The sequence below is a fragment of the Trachinotus anak genome, unplaced genomic scaffold, assembly GCF_046630095.1.
Source record: "Trachinotus anak isolate AG129_WGS33_773 ecotype Australia unplaced genomic scaffold, CSIRO_AGI_Tana_v1 ptg000008l, whole genome shotgun sequence".
Taxonomy (NCBI): Eukaryota; Metazoa; Chordata; class Actinopteri; order Carangiformes; family Carangidae; genus Trachinotus; species Trachinotus anak.
In genome coordinates, this window is record NW_027273859.1 from 12283914 (window position 1) to 12306836 (window position 22923).

General features: G+C 42.2%; 1 protein-coding gene across 3 annotated transcripts in view; it reads right to left on the reverse strand.

Annotated features, from left to right (window-relative positions):
* The window catches only part of LOC139623962 (uncharacterized), a 296887-nt gene that overhangs the window by 9866 nt on the left and 264098 nt on the right, over positions 1–22923 (reverse strand). The window contains exons 8-14 of one of the 3 annotated variants that reach the window (XM_071482656.1): positions 17667–17704; positions 12207–12327; positions 9533–9645; positions 7873–7921; positions 3432–3544; positions 843–912; positions 536–748 (exon numbers count right to left, since the gene is read on the reverse strand). In XM_071482656.1, coding sequence (XP_071338757.1) covers positions 669–748; positions 843–912; positions 3432–3544; positions 7873–7921; positions 9533–9645; positions 12207–12327; positions 17667–17704 — 584 coding nt within the window. In that variant the 3' untranslated portion in view covers positions 536–668. Of the gene's footprint in view, positions 1–480; positions 913–3431; positions 3545–6090; positions 6263–7872; positions 7922–9532; positions 9646–12206; positions 12328–17666; positions 17705–22923 lie in introns of those variants that run through there. The other 2 variants (XR_011691618.1, XM_071482655.1) reach the window with 2 other exon arrangements.

Below are 22923 nucleotides of genomic sequence, written 5' to 3' on the forward strand. Positions count from 1 at the left end.
ATTACATCCCTGTTTATCCAGCCACATATACCCCATTTGTGTGATGGATGATTTTGTCATAATTGCTGTGTGAAGTCTTGAGTAATGGCTAAAAAGTGTTTTGTGACGTCACACTGAACTTGACATTTGATCACTAAAATCTAATAAGTCTGTCCTTGAGTCCAAGTGAATGTTTGTGCCAAATTTGAAGAAGTTCCATTAGGAGCTTACTGAGATATTGTGTCCACGAGAATGGGACATATGTACGTATTTATGTATGGACAACCTGAAAACAATACGCCTCCACACCGGTGACAGCCAGATCTGATGTTTGGATTACATGCACTGAGATTAAAGAGGCGAAGTTAAAGAAATTTAATATGAGCAAACATGGATGTTTGTTTCCCTTTGAAGACATATGCACTCTTCTCATGGGAAACACAACAGTGACAAGCTGGACCATTTAGATTTGTTCTTTGTGATAACCACATTGACACTCACCTTTCGATCCTCAGCTAAGACCCTGCTCTGAGCTTGTTGTCCTATCAGTAGACGGGGCAGGGTGCTGGCAGTCGCTCTGCATTGCTCTCCCTCTGACCTCGGTAAAAGATGCAAAGTGGTGAAGACTACGTCTCTGCTTGCTCTGCTCCTGAGTGGTTCTTTCCTCAGCTTCAGTGGCCGTGCTGTTCTCACACCCTCCCTCTCATTCCCCTGGTAAGATGTGATTGATGAATGGCCATTTCCTCTCCTGTCCATCCCCGTTGCAGACCTGGCAATGGCAAATGCTGAATCATGTAATGCTCCATCTCCCTCATCTTTGTTTGGTCTTTCCTCACGATTTTTTTCTTCCTCTGCACTCTCACTTTCTTCATCTGTCTCCTGCTCCTCAAAGCCCTCTGGTCTCTCCAGATCCTGAATCTTGTGCTTGAAGTCCTGCCAGGAGGATACACAATATCTATTTAGGTTGTTCCTCTTGTGACACAAGTATTTTAAATGCACAGTCAAATTAATTTTATAGCAAAACAGACAACATGTGAAAGTATTTAGCGTTTAGCTGCATCAAATGATTTGATTTGTCATAAACTACAACCAGCTGTGATAATTTATGTGATAATCTATGATAATTTTTCATAAATTACATTTGGTAATTACATTACAGATAGTAATCCCAGTAACGCTCCATTTTTTTGACTATTTAAGAGTTTGCATGTTGGCTGTCCTACCAGGAATTTGATGAGGCCTGATATCATTCAGTGGAGATACTGGACCAGGATGTGATAGCTTGACGCAGAGACTGGAGGCGTAGGGAGGTGAGAAATAATCCTCCCAGTAGCAATAAAAATCACTTTTGGTAACTAGAAAAGCACATCCTGGTAAATCCAAAAATGTGATAAATGTTGTGGGTTTTTAGTTGTCATGCTAATGTTAACCACTGGTAAGTCTACATTCAGCTAATTAGCTTGTTTTTGTTTAAAGCTGGACAGTTGGTTGACTGGTTTGAGAGGCTGTTAAACCACGTCTCATTTTCTACTTCCACATACAAATACTGGAGATATAATGCACGGGTGTGTGGGCTTTGGGGGTTTTTAAAGGGATCATTGACAGAGCTGTGCTGAGGAACGAAAGTAATATAACAAGTAGTGTAACTAGTTACATTTGCTGTTGAATAATTAGTAACTAAAACTGGGACTTAGCCATGGTATTTCTGGTTGAGCTGCAAATGTGCAGCAGTCAGGATACGTTTACATATGCATATTCATGTGCATGCTGCATGTCTGTATGTCTGCATGTGCATGTATGGAGATGAGAGAATCGTCCTGGTAAAGTTGCTTTCACCAGTGCACAGTATAATTCTAATTGGCTTTATTAGGGGGCTTAAATCTAATACCAGCTCTGTGCGGTGCCTTAGGCTCCTCTCTCTCTCTGTGTGTGTGTGTGTGTGTGTGTGTGTGTGTGTGTACACCTCTGTTTGATGTTTACGACTCACCATATCTCTCACAGAGTGTTCTCTATGTAACAGACATGAGTAGTTGGACTAACACAACTCTACCACAGCAGTAAAACTAGATTCCCTCCTCAGCCTCAGCCTGGTGCAGCATGTCTCTCCAGTCTGAGAGCAGAGCCCCAGTCAATAGGCAAATACAGAATTTAGAGGTTCAAGTTCAATGAAGCAGCAGCACTGTAGCACCAGATGTAATGATACAGACTTAAGGCAAAAGAAAAGCTGCATGAAACTGCACCGCAACATTTGACCCCATTTAAAAACTTGATAGCAATTAGAGAGTTCTGGGTTTAAATTATTAAAGCGATCCCTCTTACTGAACACGCACAAATATTTTTATGAGCATACACGCATGTATGCATGAATGTGCATGTGCACTGACACAGTCTCACGCATTAACCTATGAACATATACACTCCCTCCTGTGCACACATGCACACGCACACACACAGATTCCACCATGCTCTGGAAACAGACTTCTTAATGAAGCCTTCCCCAAGTGAAAGTAGAGCAGAAATACATACTGGCCCATTTCTGCCTTCAGTTCACCCTCCTCTCCTCGCACTCTCTCTCCCCCTCACCTTCTCCACATCATTTGTTTTATTCATGTTTCGTTGTCTTTCTCTTTTGTCTCAATGAGTTAAATCACAACCCCTAATTTATGGCTACAGGCAAAGACACTTCTACAAACAAACTGGCTGATGAGAGTGGATGACTGAAAACATACGCGCAGAGTGGAGTGTGTAAATCTTAAAATGTCTGTTACTGTCTTTTTATCTGTGGTTATTTACATAAGAAATGACAACGTGTGTATAAGAATGGCTGTGATGCAAAATGAAAAAGGCTGTACACCGGAGGAGAGGGGAAGTGTGAGGGAGAGAGAGAGCGAGAGGGGTGAGAGAGAGAGAGTAAATCCAGTGACACTGAGTGGGGAGCACTCAGGTGTGGTGAGAGGATTATACAAAACCCTGAGTATGAATGACAGTAAACACCTGAATGACAGAGCGATGGGGAGGGGCGGGAGCTTGGATGTGTGTGTGTATGTATGTGTGTGTGTGGCTCTGGGTGACAATTTAGTGGTCCTCACTGATATTCTGAGAGGTGAGTGAATATATTTACTACTTAATGTTTTGAGGGCTGTGCTGTTTACTCAAGTGCAACTTGTTATACTGTATCACTCGCTACTGATATGTTCATTTACAGCATGCATAAAGAAACAGAAAAAAATTAATGAAAGAGGATTTGAGAAGCAAACAATGGGTGCGTGGGAACGAGGATATCAACAAGGCAGGCAGGGAGTGTGGAAGAGGAAGATATCAATCAGGACCGATCAACTGCAAGAGTTAGGGAGCTGTTGAGTTAGCAAATGGGTTACAGATTGAGCTATACAGTATGCAAGTAAGTCAATAAAACGGCTATAGAACAAAAAGAGGAGGTGTGTTTATCTTACTGGCACTGTGTTTTCTTTCTCTGCATGCTCCGTTGGTAGCAGACTGCTGACATGGTCTCTGAAGAAAGCCTCACATTCTGGGTGATCATATTCTCTGTTCTCCTCTCTGCTCCCTGAAACACAAACACACTTCTCAGCATCTCCAATCAACACTTTAATTTCTTTTATTATTATTCTTTTTTAAAAAGCTTTTGCTTGTGGTTCTCTGTTTCATAACACTTTGGTTGTCATATCACTATTTGAACACCTTTAAAAAAAGAGAGTGTGTCAGTGTGTCAGTGTAGCCCTGCTGGTTTTTGTTAACTTGCATGGTAAAGTTGGATAAAAAGCTACATTTTTTACAAGCTATTAGCAGGAGTGCCAACACATTTGCCCCCCCCCCCCCCTCTTGTGGAATGCTCAAATGTGTTTTTAACCTTTGACTTAAGGTTAAATTCAGAGGAGAGTAATACATGTCAATTCCTAGATCTGCTCTCAGTGAAATCCCTCACCTCTAGAGCTATATCACTGTACAGTGCTGACTCTACATGAAGCGTGACCCCGTTTCCCCCACGGCGACCCCCTCCTTCCCTTCACAGCCTTGGAAGATAGAGGAGCACAGGGGAAAGGCATGCCAAGGCAGAAGACACTTTTAAGCAAAGATTAAAGGTTTTTCTTTTTAATCAGTCATTTGGCAGCGATGTTAGCATTTCACCCTGGTGCGGCTAAGGATCAATTTTTAATGCTGCTGTGCAGAGAGCAGACAGGGTGATTGGCAAGAGAGAAGCTATTTACAAAGGATCTATTTACAAATTTTCCATAGAAATATGCAGAGGGCACAATTGACATCTCTTACAGAATTTTAAATAAGCATTCTCCCTCCTTTCACTTCGTCACAAGGCACGACCCCTGTGAGCCCCAGATGATCACTGCTCTTTGTGTATGTGTCAATGCGTGTTGTGTGTTCACTCACATGAATCTCACATGTAAGAATAATAAAGGAATCTACACCTCTCCCTTGTGTTGCATTGTGTTATATTTCTCCGTGTTGCACTGCCAGGGGCTGGGTAACTAGGTCAATCAACCCTGGTGTAAACACATCACAAGAACCCACCAAGAAACATGCTAATGACAATGACTCTTTTTTAATTTATATTTCCCACTCTTCTGTGCCACAGTAAATCTTTAGATATACACAGTATAACTCCTTGTGGAATGTCAACCTAAGCTTGTGTACATTAGCAGGTAGTGGATGTGTTTAAGAGGTGCATGACCTCCTTAGTAACAACTACAGTAACAGTCTACAAAGTTATGACCAAGCAAGTTTGTTGTTGTTGACTTAAACTGACTGTGTAAAGGAATGTTTCTTTGAATGGGACACGCATCACATAATGTGAACCTACAGTAAATTTCAGTGTAGGTGATGATCTTCAAGAGGTGTACCAGACTGAGTGGACACAATCCAGCACAAAACAGGACAGAAAACTGAAATCCTCAGACTATAACAAGTTCATGTCTGTGCTGACCTGACACTACTGCAAACCCCATATATCAGTCTTCAAATCCATCCGTGAATCAATCCAAATATCCATCCATCCATTATCCAACCGTCCATTCATCCGTTATCCAGCCATCCATTCATTCATGCAGTCAACCAGCCTTCCAGCCGACCAGCCCACACATCATTGATCCAATGATTGACCCTGCACTGCCTGGATCAATACTCTCTTAAATGGCATCATTGTAAGCGCTTAGGCACAATGGCCAGCCGTTGTTTGTGCAGTTCATTTTCAAGGTAGCAAAGCTGTGCAGGGCTCTAACCCGAGTCAGCTCTCCTTTCTCCTCTGCTTCCTTGATCACACCAAAGAGAAGAGAGGGGGCACTGAAAAAGGTATTGAGCAGCGAACACCCTGTATACATGCAACAAAAGGTGCAGTGGTTCATGCACAACTCCCTGTAATGACTCACGACTACTGGATAGGTCAGATAAAGATGCCTGTGGACACAGCAGGTTTACAGACACATAACTGTGCTGGCACACAGGCAACACAGACAGACAAGAGTAACAGCACACATTCAAATATTTGTAGATTAAAAAATGTCACATGTGATGATGCAGATCAACATAATGAGGTGTAAACTGAGGGTAAAGTTAAAGTGAACCATGAGACACAAACATTTCATGTCATTTAACTATAATGTTACTCTGTGAATAACTGTTACAGTTACAGTAACTAACTGTAATTAAGTAATTTTGTATCTTGTAGAAAGAACTACTGCAGATCACTGTAAAAAAAGGTGCCATTTAACCAATATTAACCTGGAGGAGCAGTAGTATTCAGTAGACTCATGTTCAGTATACCACTGTGGAGCCTATTGTGGCTTGGTGATACATACAGAAACCCTGTTGGGTTAGAGCTGGGGCTAGGTCTTGGCACTAAATGACTGGGACTCTGACAAGTCTCGGAGTTCTGTCACTGCGGTTCACAGGTCTTGTTAGCCAAGGTGTCGGCAGGGGTGGAAATGACTGTGTGTGAGTGTGTCTGTGTGTGAATGTGTGTGTGAGGTGAACATTAGACAGCACTCCTACCTCCACCTCCTCACCTGACACCAGCAATAAAACTAAACAGACCAAGGTGCAATGCTATGTATGTGTGTGTGTGTGTGTGGATGTGCGTACAGAAAAAAGGGGCATGTGTGCTGCAGGGTTGTTGCTGCTGTCACCAATTTGCCGGGGCCTCCAGATGGGAGTTGGAGCAAGGTGACGGAGCTGTGGCTTGATAAACACAGAAGCCCTGCTTCGATTTCCCATCCAGTCCACTTTGGAAACACATGGTTCTTCCTGGGCGCTCCTGGCCCGGGGACGAAGGAGGAGAAGGAGGAGGGGAGTAAAAGGGGAGGAGGGGAGGAAGAAGGAGAGCCACAAGAGACATAGTGATGGGTGTGCAGTGAGGGAGAAGAGCAGTCAGGAGGAAGGTTGAGTGAGGGAGTAATGGAGGGGAGGTAGAGTATGTGGTAGAGAAAAAGGTAGAAAGAGGTGACAGGCCTTGGGGGATCAGGTGTATTGACTTCTAACTAGATGACAGAACTTCCATGCTTCCATGGACTGAGAGAGAAAGATAGAGGGATGTGAACTGAGATAAATATAAATAAACTTCAAAACAACCACTTACACTCTCCAAAAAAATTCTTTGAAAGATGAAAACACAACAGAAACATACAGGCTCAGCCTCCTCAGTCTTTCAGTCTGCCGTTCCCTCCATCTCTCTCCCTTTTGCTTGGAAACAACTCGCTCTGTTCCGCCTTTCAACTGACATCTGAAGTTTAAAGACCAGCTCCAGTTGGAGGAGCAGAGGAGTGTCAGTAAGGGAGGTGGGGCACCGAACTCCCCTCTGCCCCCCTAGAGAGTTAAGGAGATCACATTTTAACCCCCCCACCAAACCCCACCCAGCCGCTCCTCTCCTCCATGCCTCAACACCAACATAAGAGGACAAGTGTGGGCTTTAAGCACCAGTGATCAAACACGAGCGGCTGCTGGGTGTGCTAGGCTCAGGACGGTTGGCCTAATAGGATTGGAAGCCCCCAGGTGAGCCAAAGGACACCTCCAATCAGCGTGATTAGCCAAAGGCTGAGCAGCATTTCTAGCTATAGCTCTGAGATTGATGTTCAGTGCTAAAAGGATCACATGGGTTGTGGAGAACGCAAGCAAGTCATGGAGCGAAGTGCCACGTTTGATGGTGCGTGTCAAAGTTTTGTGTGGGATTGATGGAGTTTAAAGTTGCATGCAGTTTTAATGTGTCAGAATGATCTTGAGATTTTGAGTGTTTGCTAATCATTATTAAGTTCACAGAAGCGTGTGATGTGTGGAGCCGTGGAATAATCTCGTCTCTCTGGCTACTTAAATACAGTGTATGTTGTATACATGTGTGCGCACAGCCTTAATGCAAGACTACACATGCATAGGCACACACAGATATGATGCACGGGTAAACACACATCTGTAACACGCCCAGATACAAACACAAACACACACACACACACACACACACACACACACACACACACACACACACACACACACACACAAACACAGGCTTTTATAAACTCATCATATCCAAAAAACAATTACGGGAGACTGAGCTCATCACTGACTAAGCAAAAGTCATCCAGCGTGTAAAACACACAATATAATTAGCACACATCAAGCTGCTGGGTCCTACTGTGCATTAATGATGCTTCCCTCTGAAGTGAATTATGGTTTGATGAGTGAAAAGTGAGTGAGGAGGGGCTTTGAGGAGGAGAAAGGCATAATTTGGAGAAAGGGAAGAGAAGCAGGTGTGGAGGGGAAAGGGAGGACTAGGAAGAATTTGACTGGTTAACCTTCGCTGACCCACTCTCATTGCCCCTAAAACAATAAACCAGAGAGATATGAACATTTGGGAATGGATGATAGGGTACTCACTTGTGCTGAGGGCCATCATATGCCAGGTACCACAGGCAACATCACACACCTGAGATAAAATGAGAACAGTTTTTTTTTTCAAAGCAGCTGAGAACTTTCCCCTGCAAATGCATCATGTTGAATCGAACTGAACTGTAATTAGAGAATAAATAACACATAATGTTGATATGGTAAAAATCAGTGTGGAATCATTCTCAATTATAAACCAATAGGGCAGGTAGGGACAAAAAGACTGATTACAGAGAAGGGGCAGAAACATCTTCAAAGGGTTTACTGGTTGATGTTTTTGCTTACACCTCTTTGCACGATGAGGTCTCCATTAAAGATTCATTTGTTTTCCATGAAACAAATCTGCAAAATGTTTAAAACTATTACATTTAATCTTTCCACAGTGACATGGCTAAAAATGACTAGACTTATGTTATATATTTCCTGAGTTGTGTACTTACATAATCCCAAATGTTTCCAGCAATGTTTCCTCAAACCTAGAGAAATCCTTGATTTTAATCATGGTAACGGTCCATTTGCTTCACCTGTCAATGGCGTCATGTCCCCTACTCACAGCATAGGCATTGTGGTTGTGTGCCAGAAGCAGTCAAAATTGACTTTTATTCATTTCTAAGCCACATTTTTAAGATACCCTTTTCACACCTTGGTCATTTTCAATTATGTATTTTAACTGGATGAAGAATGTTGGTCATCTGATGACTGGATCTTAAGTTATTAGAGAAAAATGCCAAGAAAATGTTAGGCAGCTCAGCCTCTACAAGACGTCCTGTGACCACTGGACAGCAAAGCTGAATCACTGTTTTTTTTAATCATGAAACTGCTTTATTCTGTGTTTCTACCAGTTTTAATCCCCTGGTCCACTGGTTATGGATTGAAGGACACCTCTGCGAATAACTCAGCTGCTGGTAAAGACCTCCTGAATATTTGGATCATAAGTTATCAAACAATTGAAACACAGGTTAGCGGCAGTCTCAGTTCCCAGCCCAGCCCTGATGTCTCACATCTGCCATACAGCCTTGGTGAAACATACACTTTTAATGTGAAACTGATTTATTCAGTGTTTTTAGCAGTTCTAATCACCTGTTCTGTTTATTTTTAATTCAGCTACTTGTAAAAACCTCCTGAATGATTGACACTGAAGAAATCCAAACCAGAGGAAGCTGACAGCAATTGTGGTAAAGACAACAACTCCCATGATCCCATACTACTTCCCGACATAACCACATGAACCACACGCTGTCTTTTGTTATTGTTTTGATTGAGAGACCACTAACAACAGAAGTTACATACTGTGAGTTTAATTCTCATGAGATTTTTTCTTTTATTCAAATTCAGTTTTTTTTCTTGGCTACATCTAGATTTATGACGCCTTCATCAGCTGTGAGAGGCTAAACACCTGCTTTGATGTCATTGATTGGGGTGTGGGTCAGGAGTGCTACATTCTTTAAACTCATTGAAAGCAGTGCAGAATCAGCCTTTTCAGCCCTATGTGATTCAGTCTGGACTTACCCTTTAAGAATTTATGCATATCCAGCTAAAACTCATATACTCAGAAAATCCTGCGGCTTTCATCTACTTGAGACTTGAGGAGCCTAAACATCATTTGCAGTCTTTTTCTCTCTCTCTCTCTCTCTTTCTCTCACACACACACCTTTCTGCCTGCCGGTGGAACAGGCTGGGGGGTCCAGAGCCTTTTGAGGCCTGGATGGTCACCTACCCGGGATGCACAGGGGACCCGACCCCAGAGAAACAGCTCTCCACCTGCTGAAGATATGAACAAAAGGGGGAAATGTTCAGAAATACATGCAGTACTACCATGCCACATATTACCTTAACTACTGAAAGTAAAACGACCCATGTGAAGAGGAGTTGTTGTTATGATCTTCATATGTTTCCAACCCTCACCACTGTATTACCTGCTCCTGATCACAGGTCCTTGATCATATTTACATCGGACTGTTGAAATATAACATGCATATTTTGTGGTCACACCAGAATAACACAGCTAAGTGCCAGAAGTGGGTTTTCTCTATCCAGCAGCCCCAGGGCCAGGGGGATGCCAGACCCCAGTCTACCACAGATTAGCTTGCTCCTGAACCTTACAGTGATTTCATCCAAATTTAAGCATTTAAGAATTTAAGAATTTAAGAAAGAAAAGAGAATTGATGTACAACATTGTGCTGAGATGGTAACCCCACACACACACACACACACACACACACACACACACACACACACACACACACACACACACTCACCTTTTTTCATGGCGTGCTGAGCAAAGGGAGCATATTCTCAGTTGGCACTTACCAAAGACAACACACACACACACACGCGCGCAAAGAATGAACTCACATACAGCAAACACTCAAGCATCCACTCACTCATACTACCTCAGTCTGCCTATTTAAACCTGCCACTAATAAATTTATATTTACTGCCTGCATTGAGGACTTTTAAATTATGGCGTACAATAAACCTGGCACACACATCTCAAAAGCTCTTTCAGGGGATGTTAAAGCAATATAGTAAGCAATTTTCCAAAGTGGATTACAAATTTCACATCCAGGTTTTATTGCACATTACGATAACTTAACCACATCTAAATGTTCCGCATAAATGGGAAATATGTGCTGCTTAATATGCTATTTTTCATTTTTTAAGAAGCGCTTTGCAAACCCTGCCAAGCAAGGGAGCATGCTGGTTTGTGTGGTGGGGGAGTCAATAATCTTTATGAGGTGGATTTTAATTACAAGGAGATAACTGAGTATCCTCCTCACGGCAGGCCTCCATCAATCTCTATTCAGCATCAAGCTGTACACAGACTGGGCGCGCGTGCACGCGCACAAGCACCCACAGACGCAGATACCCTTTCAGACATGATTGATCAATCAATCAGTAATGTATTATTTTCATCTCAGTGAAGCAAACCATATAAAAGCTTCTGAGGCAGGCGTTTCTAGATGGCGTTTTACCACACACACAGACACGTGCTTACACTACTAACATGCACGTACTAACACATACAGACTGACAGACACAGAAAAAGGACACAGACAAACACACACACGTACAGAGACGCTGGCAGGGTAATCCAGCTAAAAAAGGTTAAGGCTGATGTTTTCCCAAAGAACGACCGTCTGTGAAAGGTCAGATCAATCATGTGCTAAGCATGCCTCGTAAGCAATCCATAAAGAGCTTGTTTTAAATAATAACATTTTATAGATCACCTAAAGACATAACTGTACCACAGGCAAGCAGGGCTCTGCTCTCCAAATAGTCTTCTCCACGCCAAGAATTCAAATGGGACCAAACTTAATATGTTCACTGCAGTTCATTTAATGAACCAGTGGCATTTCCAGCGAAAGTACGCACACAGTGCCAGCAGACGTCTCTGTTCAACAATAGGCAATTCTTTTAACAGAATATTGCAGCACAGCAGTATACTGTAAATGTGCCCTGGTCTTGAAACAAGTACAATGCCTTTTCTCTTTAAGTGGCTGATGTTACATTTGTAGTATAACCACTTTAATTCCATCTGTCTGGCAGAAGGCAAGTGGCAATTGAAGGAGAAGTAGTTGCCTGACACTTTGTAATGGTGAAAATGTATTAGAACTAGTTTCATGGCAGTTCAGTTGCTCTCTATGAAGCAGAGAGGAGACAAATCAGATTGCTGAAAATCATACGTTAGAGACTGAAGACAGAGAAAGGTAAAACGGGACCATCTGCAGCTACCTGTTCTTGAATTTAGTTAGCAAAGAGGGCTCTGAGTTTGGCTTTTTAGGAATTACAGGAGAGACAGCCAGGCAAGTGGTTAGTGCTTTCTTATCTCCCAGTCTTATTAATAACAAAGTAGCTACAGGGACTGACATATCTTAGTAGTTTAGGGGATATCTGGTTGAACAACAAATCAATTCATTATGTACTTCATCTAACACATAACACAGCAATGGGGTGCAGTATTGCACAGTTTTGCTTAGTTTAAAAGATATTGAGAGCTAATGAGGTTGAATTTGTGCTCCGAGTGGTGTCATTTGAGGACACTGAATCCTTGTTGTGTTAATTAAAACTCAATGAAATGATGTAGATGAAAAATTAGCATGGCTCAGAGCCACAGTGAGGGATACTGCTGGGAAAATAAGGTTTTCAAGTTAATAAGTTGTTTTATATATTATGGCGAGTGAATACAACTTTTAAGGATTTTGGAGATTTGAGTTAAGCCGTGCTATTTAATTGTTCTTAACACATTTAGGCCAAAAATAATTACGTTGAGGGAAAGAAGAAACCTCTGTGGGCTGCCACAGCAGGTAGGACGCTCGGCTCACCTGTGACAGCTGCACTGTAGCTGTCCCCTGCTTGTATCTGTGTGACTTCTGCTATCCGAGAATAGTTGAGAAGACATGGAGTAGAGATGTGAATCCTGTCCTCTCCAAGTCCAAGCTGTCCCTGCAAGCGAAATAATGATAGTGTCAGTCACAGGATTAAATAAAAATTTAATCCCAATGATTTCATTGCTCGTAGACAGAATAGTTAAATAAAGACACATGCCAAAGTGGCATTTCAATTTTGGGGAGCGAACAATTTTCCCATTTAGTGTGGCACCAGCAAGTGACTCGAATCTGTCTTTCATCTCATCCTAATTCACACTCCCCTGACATTCCCGAATGTAAACCTGGTTGTTAGATTTGTAAAAGAGGACTTCTTTACCATTTCCAGAGCATCACAATCTAAGTGCATCCCTGTAAAGGCATGTTATAATATCTACTGGGTGTGATTATATATAACACAGGGAAATGGCAATTCATCTGGCTCAAATGGCTGTCACTGAGGATATACTGCTAAAAAAGGAAGACTACATATTTCTTTCAGACTAAAAGTCTACTGTGTTTCATGTTTCATTTACCATCATGTACAACTGCCTGGCAATGCAATCCCTCACCGGTGAGTGGCTCTGTGTAAAAACTCTATTCGAACACAAAGGCTTAATAACCCTAGCATCTTGTGCAGTACAATAGAAGGCATTGTCCTCAATTTACATCTCTGTCTCTGTGTTATAAATGGTGAGGGTGTTCAGTTTGACTTCTCTCAGCTGTCCTGCTCCTCTCTTCCCTGCTCACTCCTGCAGAGACAAAGGGATTTCTGCACTGTGCTCATGTGCACGTCAGCATGCCCTGGCATATGTTTGAAAGTGAGCACAATATGTGTGGGTTTACATTTTGACTGTGTGTGTGCGCCATGCAGTAATCTGGGTCTTTAATTGCTTATTTGAATGTGCGCTACTGTGAGGATTTGTAGATGCGTCGCAGCATATGTTCCTGCTGTGAGCGTGTGTGTCTATGTATTTATAGGTGTGAGTTGAGTGCATGTGCTTCCATCAGAGTGTGTGAGTGCAGGTTTACTTGCATTTAGGTACAGTAAGTGAGCAGATGTGTCCATACCTGAGTTTGTGTGTCTGCATGTGTTTATACTTGTATATGTGTATTTTTGTGTGTGTCTGAGTGAATGAGCACTGTCAGGTGCTGCTCCATGCTGTGCCAGCTGCATCTGGAGCCATCTGTGTTGGGGCTCAGTGGGAGGGGAGCGGATGACTTTAATGTACTTGAACCCCAGACAGACCTTTCCCAGACAGTTGTCAGTATGAAACCAAGACAACTGGGCCCAGTCAAGCTGAACCGGCTGATCTGGGAGGTGAGCAGGAGACAGACGCTTTGGTTACACTGTAACCCCGGTCAGACTCACTAGGGAGCCTCTGGCAGTCAGATACACACAAACCCTGGAATCTGTTTGTTTCAATGATAGAATAGTAGTGTTTTATATCAGAGGCCACTCTCACCTTTTATTAGCTGTCAGGGTTCTGCTGCCTACTTTCTACAATGTAATTCAGGTTTACTTTTTTCCATGCCTACAAGTTTATATGTGTCTGGATGTGTGTGTGTTCGGAAACATTAGAATCAGAGGACTTGCAACTTGACTTTACTCATTTCTTCATTTGATTTGAACTCAGCTTTTCACTCACAGAATTTGTACAATTTGTACAAATATAAAATTTGTACAAAAAAATTACAAAATTATTTTAGGTTTCTAAGATATATACAATGTATCTGAGAGAACAGGATGGAGAAAAAGAAAAATGGGTGGATGAGGGATAACAGCTCGTTCTGTATGAAAATATTTTTTATTTCTTCCAGCTAATGTTTGCACTATTTGGTAATAAAGCTGTAACATCATCGTGGCAATTGCTTAATTTAATTTGAAAACCATTTATAAAACATATACTACTAAGTGTTCCACTCATGTTTACATTTATAAATATCAACAATTTTTAGTCAAGAATACAACAGACTAGTTTAGGATTTGAAAAGCTGAAGTTTAGAGTTGGCCTTGATTGTCAGGATTTACTTGTCACCCTCTCTGTCACCCTCTTATTCTCAATAAACTATCATATAATAAACAATAGACGGATATCACTCAAAATGACAACTGTATTCAACACTTCACCCACAAAACTAAGAAAAGCACAGTGCATCAACACACAATCCACCACAACAAAGACAACACAGAGGCCTAGTAATGATCTTGCAGCAACAATATGATTAGTGAAGCACAAAATCAATTAATGCAGCAGTAGAATCAATAGGTGTCTCTCAGCATATATGTCCTGCAGTTAATTAATAAACAAAAAGGACATTAAGCAGCAGAGCATCAGACTGTGGCAACGACTGTCATCAGTCACGACGTGTGTACTGATGGCATCAGCAGGAAGGAAAAGGGAAAACATAGACAGATATAAATGTGAGCATGGCGAAATACCAAACACACCCACAGGCAAAGACGCTTACACTATGTACACATACATTTGGGAGCATGAGCATGCACAGGCACAAACTAATAGACAAACACGCTCGTGCATGTGCTGTTACTTACACACACACACACACACACACACACACACACACACACACACACACACACACACACACAAACACAGACATGTTTTCATATTTCCTTTTTTTCATGTTCTGTTCTTTCACACAGAGGAAGGCCTGTAGTTCCATGGTATCAATAACGCTCATTTTACTCTACAGCTGCAGCCCAGACCATATTAACACCAATTTGGAACAGGCCCAGGGTTCGGTGAGGCCTGAACTGTGCTGGAACCAGGCCCGGGGTTTCCATCACCATCAGGGCGGCTCCTTTATTATTTACCATGCTTGATGAGTCACCATCGTCATTACATTACAGACAGGATTGCAATTGACAGGCCAGATAGCCACACTGATCCGAAGCCACACCTCAGACATATATAAATCCATGGTACAAGCTATTGCCAGCTAGGTTATAACACTTCTAAACTACATTTCACCAGCCGGATAAAACAAGACTGTGCTTCAGTTTCATGTAATCTATTATTATGCTGAGTTGGTGTTGTCGCCTGTCGGGCACGGATGATATTATTATTTGTGGTTGGAGGAACATATTTTTGGGTAAGGGATTCATTTTCCTTGATTTGTCGTATTTAAACTGCACTCCGCACTTTCCTGTTGCAGACCTAAATGTTTCCCCGAGAATGATAATTTTTCCTGGAAGATTTTTGTTTCGTATTTTTGCAGTTCGTTGGTAATGCAGATATACTGAAATCTATATTTAATCTCTGAACTAACATTATCTGCTTTGTAAGAGAAAATAGTCCTTTTTCCCTTGCTGTCCACCTCATTATTTAGGCATTACTTAGGCTTCAGAGCTTGCATTTGAAATCTATTGGATGTGGTATCAATTTAGATCTCAGGCCAGTTGAACTCTGTGTCATAACTTCAGCAGACGGTTGACCCCGTTATCACGCAGCAGACATTAGGAACTGAGACATGACTCCAGACAGCAGATGTATTTATCTGTAATGAATTTTTGGCGTCAGTTACACTGGCTTACTGGTTAATTCAATTATCTATAATGTGAATTAAGAGTGTTAACTATTGAGATATGAACATTTTACATTTAGAAACAGCAAAGGTAAAAGCGAGTTTTTACTCAAAAAAACATCTGATATGCCGCTTTTCGTTCTCCTGCCTGCTTTAACACTTACTTGCTACCCCTGTTATGCTGTTACCATATTGATTCTGGCTGTGGCATGCGCTCTCTGACATCATTCAAATTCCTTCTCACCTCAATCACGATACAGAGCAGGCCGTTCGTCTTTTAGTCTCAATAGGAGGAAAACAATGAGATTTCTATCAGTAATACTATTACCAGGCGTAATAGGGTTAGAGCTGCCTGGGTTTACCTTGGTAAGGCAGCGGAGAACTTTATTAGGTTTAAGACCTTTTGCTTTTCTACTGCTACTGATACATAAGAGCCTTTAAGCCCCAGAGGGAAGAAGGTATAAGCTTAGTAAAAAAAAGTTCACGATGACCCATCATCTTCTCTTCTTCTCCAGCGACAAGCAAAGTGTTATCTTTCAGAAGGTGGAACCTTTCTTATTTTTTTACGTGTTGATGGGAGTAGTTTTGGTGTGGCACTTTGCGGCTGATTACAGGAGGAGTCTTAATCAGGTGGTGCAGTCTGCTCGGGGCCCCTGGGGCCAAGAGTGTGCTACATCCTGTCAGACTGCACAGAGAAACAATCAATCATCAGAACGGCTCCAAGACAGAGGAGAGAGAGAGAGAGAGAGAGGGCAGGAAGATAGGAGAGATGGAGGAAGAGTAAGAAAAAAAATTTAAAATGAAGGGTTAGAGAGGAAAGAAACAAGGATAGAGGAAGAGTAAGGGAGAAGAAGAGACAGGAGAAAGAGGAGAGAGAAAGAACGTGATGAGGGGAGAGAGAAAATAGACACTGCCCTTGCAGAGACTTAGAGTTAGAGTTATATAGACGTGATGATGCTTATGAAAATCCAATGAGTCTAGTTAGACTCGAAGCCACCCTGCAAAATAAGAGTGCAGTGTGGAAGCCAAGGCCACGTCAAAGCTCATAACAGCTGATATCTAACATTTTCATTGCTACCCCTGTCTCTCTAACCTTCACCTCCATGTTTGTTTCACTGTCTTGGCAAAGCGTCATCCTTGCTGTCACGTCGTAAAAGTGATCACATTTTGGCTGTGGTTTCAAACGACCTCACAGATAAACACTAAAGCCGGGAGGAAAAAGAATCAGAGAGAGAGGGGAACAGAGGGATTGAGGTGGGCCTAGGTTTTACACTCTCTGGGCTCTGTCTGAGGGCTGTGTAATGATGCGGCACTTTAAAGAACGTCTTAAATGAAAGGCCAGAACAATCCTCAGTGACAGGTGGGATTCTTTATCTAACATAAGAGGAGAACCAGGGCAGGGCCAACAAACACACACACACAGCCTCACATGCACATACTTTTGGCTCTGCAGATTCACAGGGGCATGCACATGCATAAACTACTGTAGATTCCTCAAAGAGGATTTCCTGCACTGTCCATGTGAAGCAGAGGAGTTGAAATGGACAAACAGCAGATCCCATAAAGGTGATTTATAGAATTTAAAAAGATGTATGTTCTTGGCACACCATGAAGGATTTTAAGTGCTTGAAGGGGGGGCTCAGACTAGGATCCCCCCAAAATCTTTTAATCTCTACTAAGAAAAAAAAAATTTCAAAATGTTTTTAAAAAAATGGAAGAGAGAGAGAAGTTTGTGTGTGTGTGTGTGTGTGTGTGTGTGTGTCAGTGAGAGAGGGAGAGAGAGTGCAATATGAAAAAAGCCTGGAGTCCAGAGTTGTGCTTATTCTGCCTCTCCTGGCAGGGCCAAAAGTGGAAAAATGTTTGGCTCACCTCTTGCCCCATCCCCCAGGAGAAGACATTCCCACCATCTGAAAAAAGAAAGAAGAGAGGGAGAGAGAGAGAGTAAACCAACGGTCGGCAACAAATTTAAGTCAGGCAACAAATAGAATCTTGGGGTTAAAATAGAAAAGAAAAAGAAAAAAACAAAAGTGGAGGGAGAGAAGGGAAATGCGCAGCTGACAAAAGTGGCTCAAGCATCATACATCAAGCACTTGTTACCTCTCCCGGTGCTTGTGATTGCACATGACTGCAAACAAGTCAGTGATAAAAATCTGAAGAAAGATGAGACCGATCGGGCTGGCTTTAAAGATCATCAATCACGGCCATGTAAGCTCAGATATTATTAGTTCAAGTAAAGCTGCACTCTTCCATTTTATGGACATCATAAAAGACTTTGGGGGGGGGTGGAGGTGGAGTGGAGGAGATCCCCCAGTGTTTTAACTAGGACTGGGATGGATGTGTTTGGAAAAGCAGACCGGATGGATGGACAGCTCTAATGTAGTAACGCTAACTGAATCACTCACACTGCACCAGGCTCCCTAGGGGAAGGAATGTGGGATGGGAGTATAAGGCCCCACTTACAATATGTTTAAGTAAAAGTGTATGGTGAAAAGGTCTGTGCATGTTTGTGCAGTGTGATATATGTGTGTAGGTTTGTGCACATATGACCTCTTCGAAGTTTGGTGGCAGCATGTATGGACCTTGGGGCTCATTAAATACACCACAATAATAGTGACATTGTGTGTGCGTTTCTGGTGCCTGGTGTAACCAGAAAATGAAGTGATTGTATGTATATGCACAGCCAGTTGGACAGGTAGGCAGGGCACATCCCTTGGTACAGTAGGTGTTGATTTTAGAGATCACAATCGATCTCAAATGAGACCCGAGTTAAAATAAAACAGATTCAAGATGGCAATAACAGGTGCACATTCTGTGCTCAGTTTTACTGTCAAAATGTGACACTTTTATTAATCTGCTGACAGGTACTTGTTTTACAATGAAGAGTCATAACTTATGTGATGACTAAGGTAAAAAAAAAAATATATATCCACCTGGTTCAGGTTCAGTTGGTAAAAACATTCACATCCTCAAAACACATTTCAGAAATCCCATATGCATAATATGTACAATAAACCTTTAACACAGTTGAGGTTTTGCTCTTCTTCTTATTGCTCAGAGATAATACTTCATTCATATGTAGTTTTAAGGGTAATTAAGACATTGATGGAATCAGTTCTATAGGATAGGATCTGGACATTAGTTGTTTGTATTTCCTGTGTGTGCTCCAACACCTGTTGACACACTGACATCTGTTGTCTAAGAGTTTTTCCTAAATGAATGAAAATGAATACATTTTGTCTGTTAGCCATTACACACAATAACATAATGAGTTTAAAAATACAATATTCAGTGGAATGATTGAAAGACATGTAGGACTTCCTGGGAACATTTTAACGAATACCTTCTACTGAAATATTTGACAGTCCTTACCACTGCTCCCTGGGCAATGTCTCTGTTTTCTCTTTCACTTATTCCTCACAACTTTTTTCCCCCCTCTCTCTCTCTCTCTCTCTCCCCCTCTCTCTCTGCCTGCCAGTGAGGACATAAAGGCTAGTGTGAAGTCCATCACTGCCTGGTGAATAGCTGCCCTTTGTGCCTCAGAACTTAATTCACAGACTGAAAGGACCCCAGCCCTGCCATAGCACCTCTGTGTGCTGCCTGATTTAAAAGAGCTTGCATGTCCACTGAGCTCTTCCTGAAAGCTTTCTGTTGTATTAAACATACCAGGTTAAGTCAAGTTTTGAGGATTCAAAAATCAGAAGGCTAACATGGAGAAAGCAATTTTTTAGTACTAGGTTGTGAATATAAGCAATTCCAGTGCCAACACAGCTCTCTAATGTCTGAATTGTTGTCAAGGAAACCTTGCTGTTTTTTATGGTTGCCTTGACCTTATTCAGTATATAGACCCCCTCACCCCTCCATGCATTACAATTATGGAATACCCAAAGTAACAACATTACAGCCAGTCATTTATTTGGAGGTTGTGCTAATAAAACTAATAATTATTATACTTTCAGCAACACAACTGTACTTTTTTTCCTACTTTGGCATTTGTGAAAATGGGTGGATGCAGAGGGCATCAGTAACACACCAACCTCTCTCCCCATCTTTCTCTCTCCTTCCTCAGAGACTTTCACCAGGCTTGTTAGGCCTGACACTGGCACCCTAGTGAACAAAAGGACTGCACGGCTTAGGGCTGCCCTGGAATGTCAGCGGGTTCACATTTCACATGCAGATGCGTGACCCCAGAGCCCTTTAGTGGGAAGGTGCGCTTTAACCTCACAGAGAAGCAGAAGGAGGGGGAAAAGGGGGGTAAGGGGCACCTTAAGGGGAATCTGGGATGGGGGAAGGGGTAGAAAATAAGAATGTCTGAGTTTGCACTGCTTGCATCTGGTCTTACAATGCTATGTCTCTCATTGCCTATCCTCTCTCTCTCTCTCTCTCTCTCTCTCTCTCTCTCTTTCCCAAAACACTGCTGCGCACTGTTAAACTCAGCTGATATACCTTGTAGAATATTATAATTGTCGATATTCTGAAAACTTGTCAGAGTGTGATCTGTGATGTGTCCCCTCTCTTCCCCCCTACTCCGGAACACATGAAAGCATTAACTTTTAAAGTGCATACTTAAGATTTCTCCCCAAATAATTGAAAAAGCACAATGGGAGGGGTTATGTAAGGCAAAAGTACTGTGAGCTCCGCAAAAGAAACCAAAGCTACTGTCATCTGCTCTCTGTAGGCCCAGCCAGGCACAGTTTCAACTCAGGGGCTTCACACTTCTATAACTTGTTCTCCTTCCCTTGCTGCTCTCCCTATCCTAACTCTCTAAACCCGTTTGCCTTTCCTTCACTCCTTTGCTCTCGATAGTGAAAACTTCAAAGCCAACATGATCTTCTGCAAAAGCATGAAAACCTCAAGCTCATTTGTTTGTTTTGACCCCAAAGCCCCTTGCCGCAGCCCTCTACCTCCAACGTGCAAGTCCTGCAAAATACATGAGGAAGAGAGACCAAATCCAGAGCTGCTTTTTTTCCCCCGCCTGCCTGCAAACCCTCATCCTACCATGTGTTACTGTTGTGTAACTTTTTTAGAAAGCAGCTCTGGCATATGGCACTGCATCTACTACGATGACCTCATAAAACTGATGACAAAGAACAAAGTACTAAAGTTTTTTGAGAGGCAGAAGAGTCTGAACTTTTCAAATACATTTTATATATTTCACTGAGAAAATGAAAATAAAAATCAATACCACACAAATGTGCGCACACACACGCACACACACACACACACACACACACACACACAGACACACACACATAGTGAATACATGCACGCATGCACACACACTGACTCATCTAGCTTGGCCTCTGTAGGTGTCTGGGTTGAGGATTGGAGTTATGATTTCTTTTTGAGAAGTACAAAAGGGCCTCATCTATCAGCAGGTTTCTGCCTCCAGCCAGGCCCGGATCAGTCATAACAAGGAAAAAGAGACAATAAAAACCTTATTAAAAAAATACAACATAGTGGACACTATGATGCTAAAAGTTACCAAAGATGACTATTAAGAAAAATCAAAAGAGACCACACAAGTTTATTGTATTCTGTCATCATCTTGCAGAGCAGTTATGCTTGGGTAAGTACAATGCCGTTGTCTTTGGATGATGTATCGAGGTTTAATATATGACCTGCTATTCACACACGATATCTGCCACTGTACGTGATTATTACATAAAGAATTAAATCATTTACTACAGCCTGAGCTTTAACTGAGAGGAGTATCCAGGTTTAGTGTAATGAGGAAGAAAATAACAAAATCATAAACTGGTCTTTAAAATTGCATTTATTATGTTGTTAACCTGTCCTCAAAACATCATCGCTATCATCTTGGTGATTACTGTCAATTTCAATGCATTTCTGAGTCACAGAGTATTTTCTGCAGATGAATCTATCATTGTAATAATCTATATTCATGTCAGAACACTTGATTGTTTATTTGTAGTCTGAACTATGTGTGTATGTGTGTATTCTCTGCATTTAGCAGCTCTGCCCTCTAATAGCTGAGACATCTATAGCATCCACAGCAAGGTCGGGGGAGCAAGGGAGCAATCCATAGGCCTGCGTAGCCATGGCAACTAAACAAGGAATAGGCTAGATGTCAGGCGAGCATGGCTAAATTACCCATTAGAGAAAGCAGGAAGGGGAGAGAGGGAATGCTGGTCAGGGCACAAGAGGCTAATGGGGAGATAAGATGGCCAACATATAGACTACACACACATATATATACACATATAAACACACACACACAAAATGGTGGGAAAACAGACCAGGGCTGTCACATAAAGGCACCGGCGCAAACACATATGTACTGAAATAGTTTAATACAATAAAATGTGTACTAACTCTGACAATAATCACATACAAACACAATGTGCGCATGAATTAACACATATAAACATATGCTGATATGCACATATACACGTGTGCACGTGCGCGCGCGCACACACACACACACACACACACACACACACACAAAGGGAAGACAAAATGGTTTTAATAAAAACGCCCTCTTGGAGAGGTTGCTTGTGAATGTGAGGGAGATGTATTTATAGGAATCCTCCTGTGAGATCCTCTCTACTCAGTCTCACATTTGTTCATGAGACAGAGAGAGAGAGAGAGAGAGGGAGAGAGAGAGAGACGGAGAGAGAGATCTCTTCATCCTAATCCTTGATGCATGGCCCACTCCTTGAGTCTATACTAATGAATAAAAGAAGAAAGAATAATTCGCTGTAAGAATCGTGCAGGTGTGAAAAGGTAAGAGGGGTGTCGGCCGTATGGTTTATTCCTGCTGTGCACAGACATGCATGCACTCACAATTAGTATCCAAACAAGCTCCAATACTAACACACACACACGCAGGCAAGCGCGCGCGCACACACACACACACAAACACACGCGCACACACACACACACACACACACACACTCTTTAACACAAAACACAGCCACATGCACACACACAACCCCTCCACACAGAGTCAGCCAGGCTCCTCCTGACTTTAATGCTGCACATTCATTTGCATGCGCCATAATTAGCGTCAGGCACACAGAGGCTGGTCCTGGGGGAGCTCTGTGATAACCGCTTCCCCTTCTATTAGGGCTCTCATTCCAAGAGTGTCAGACATTGCACATCTTCA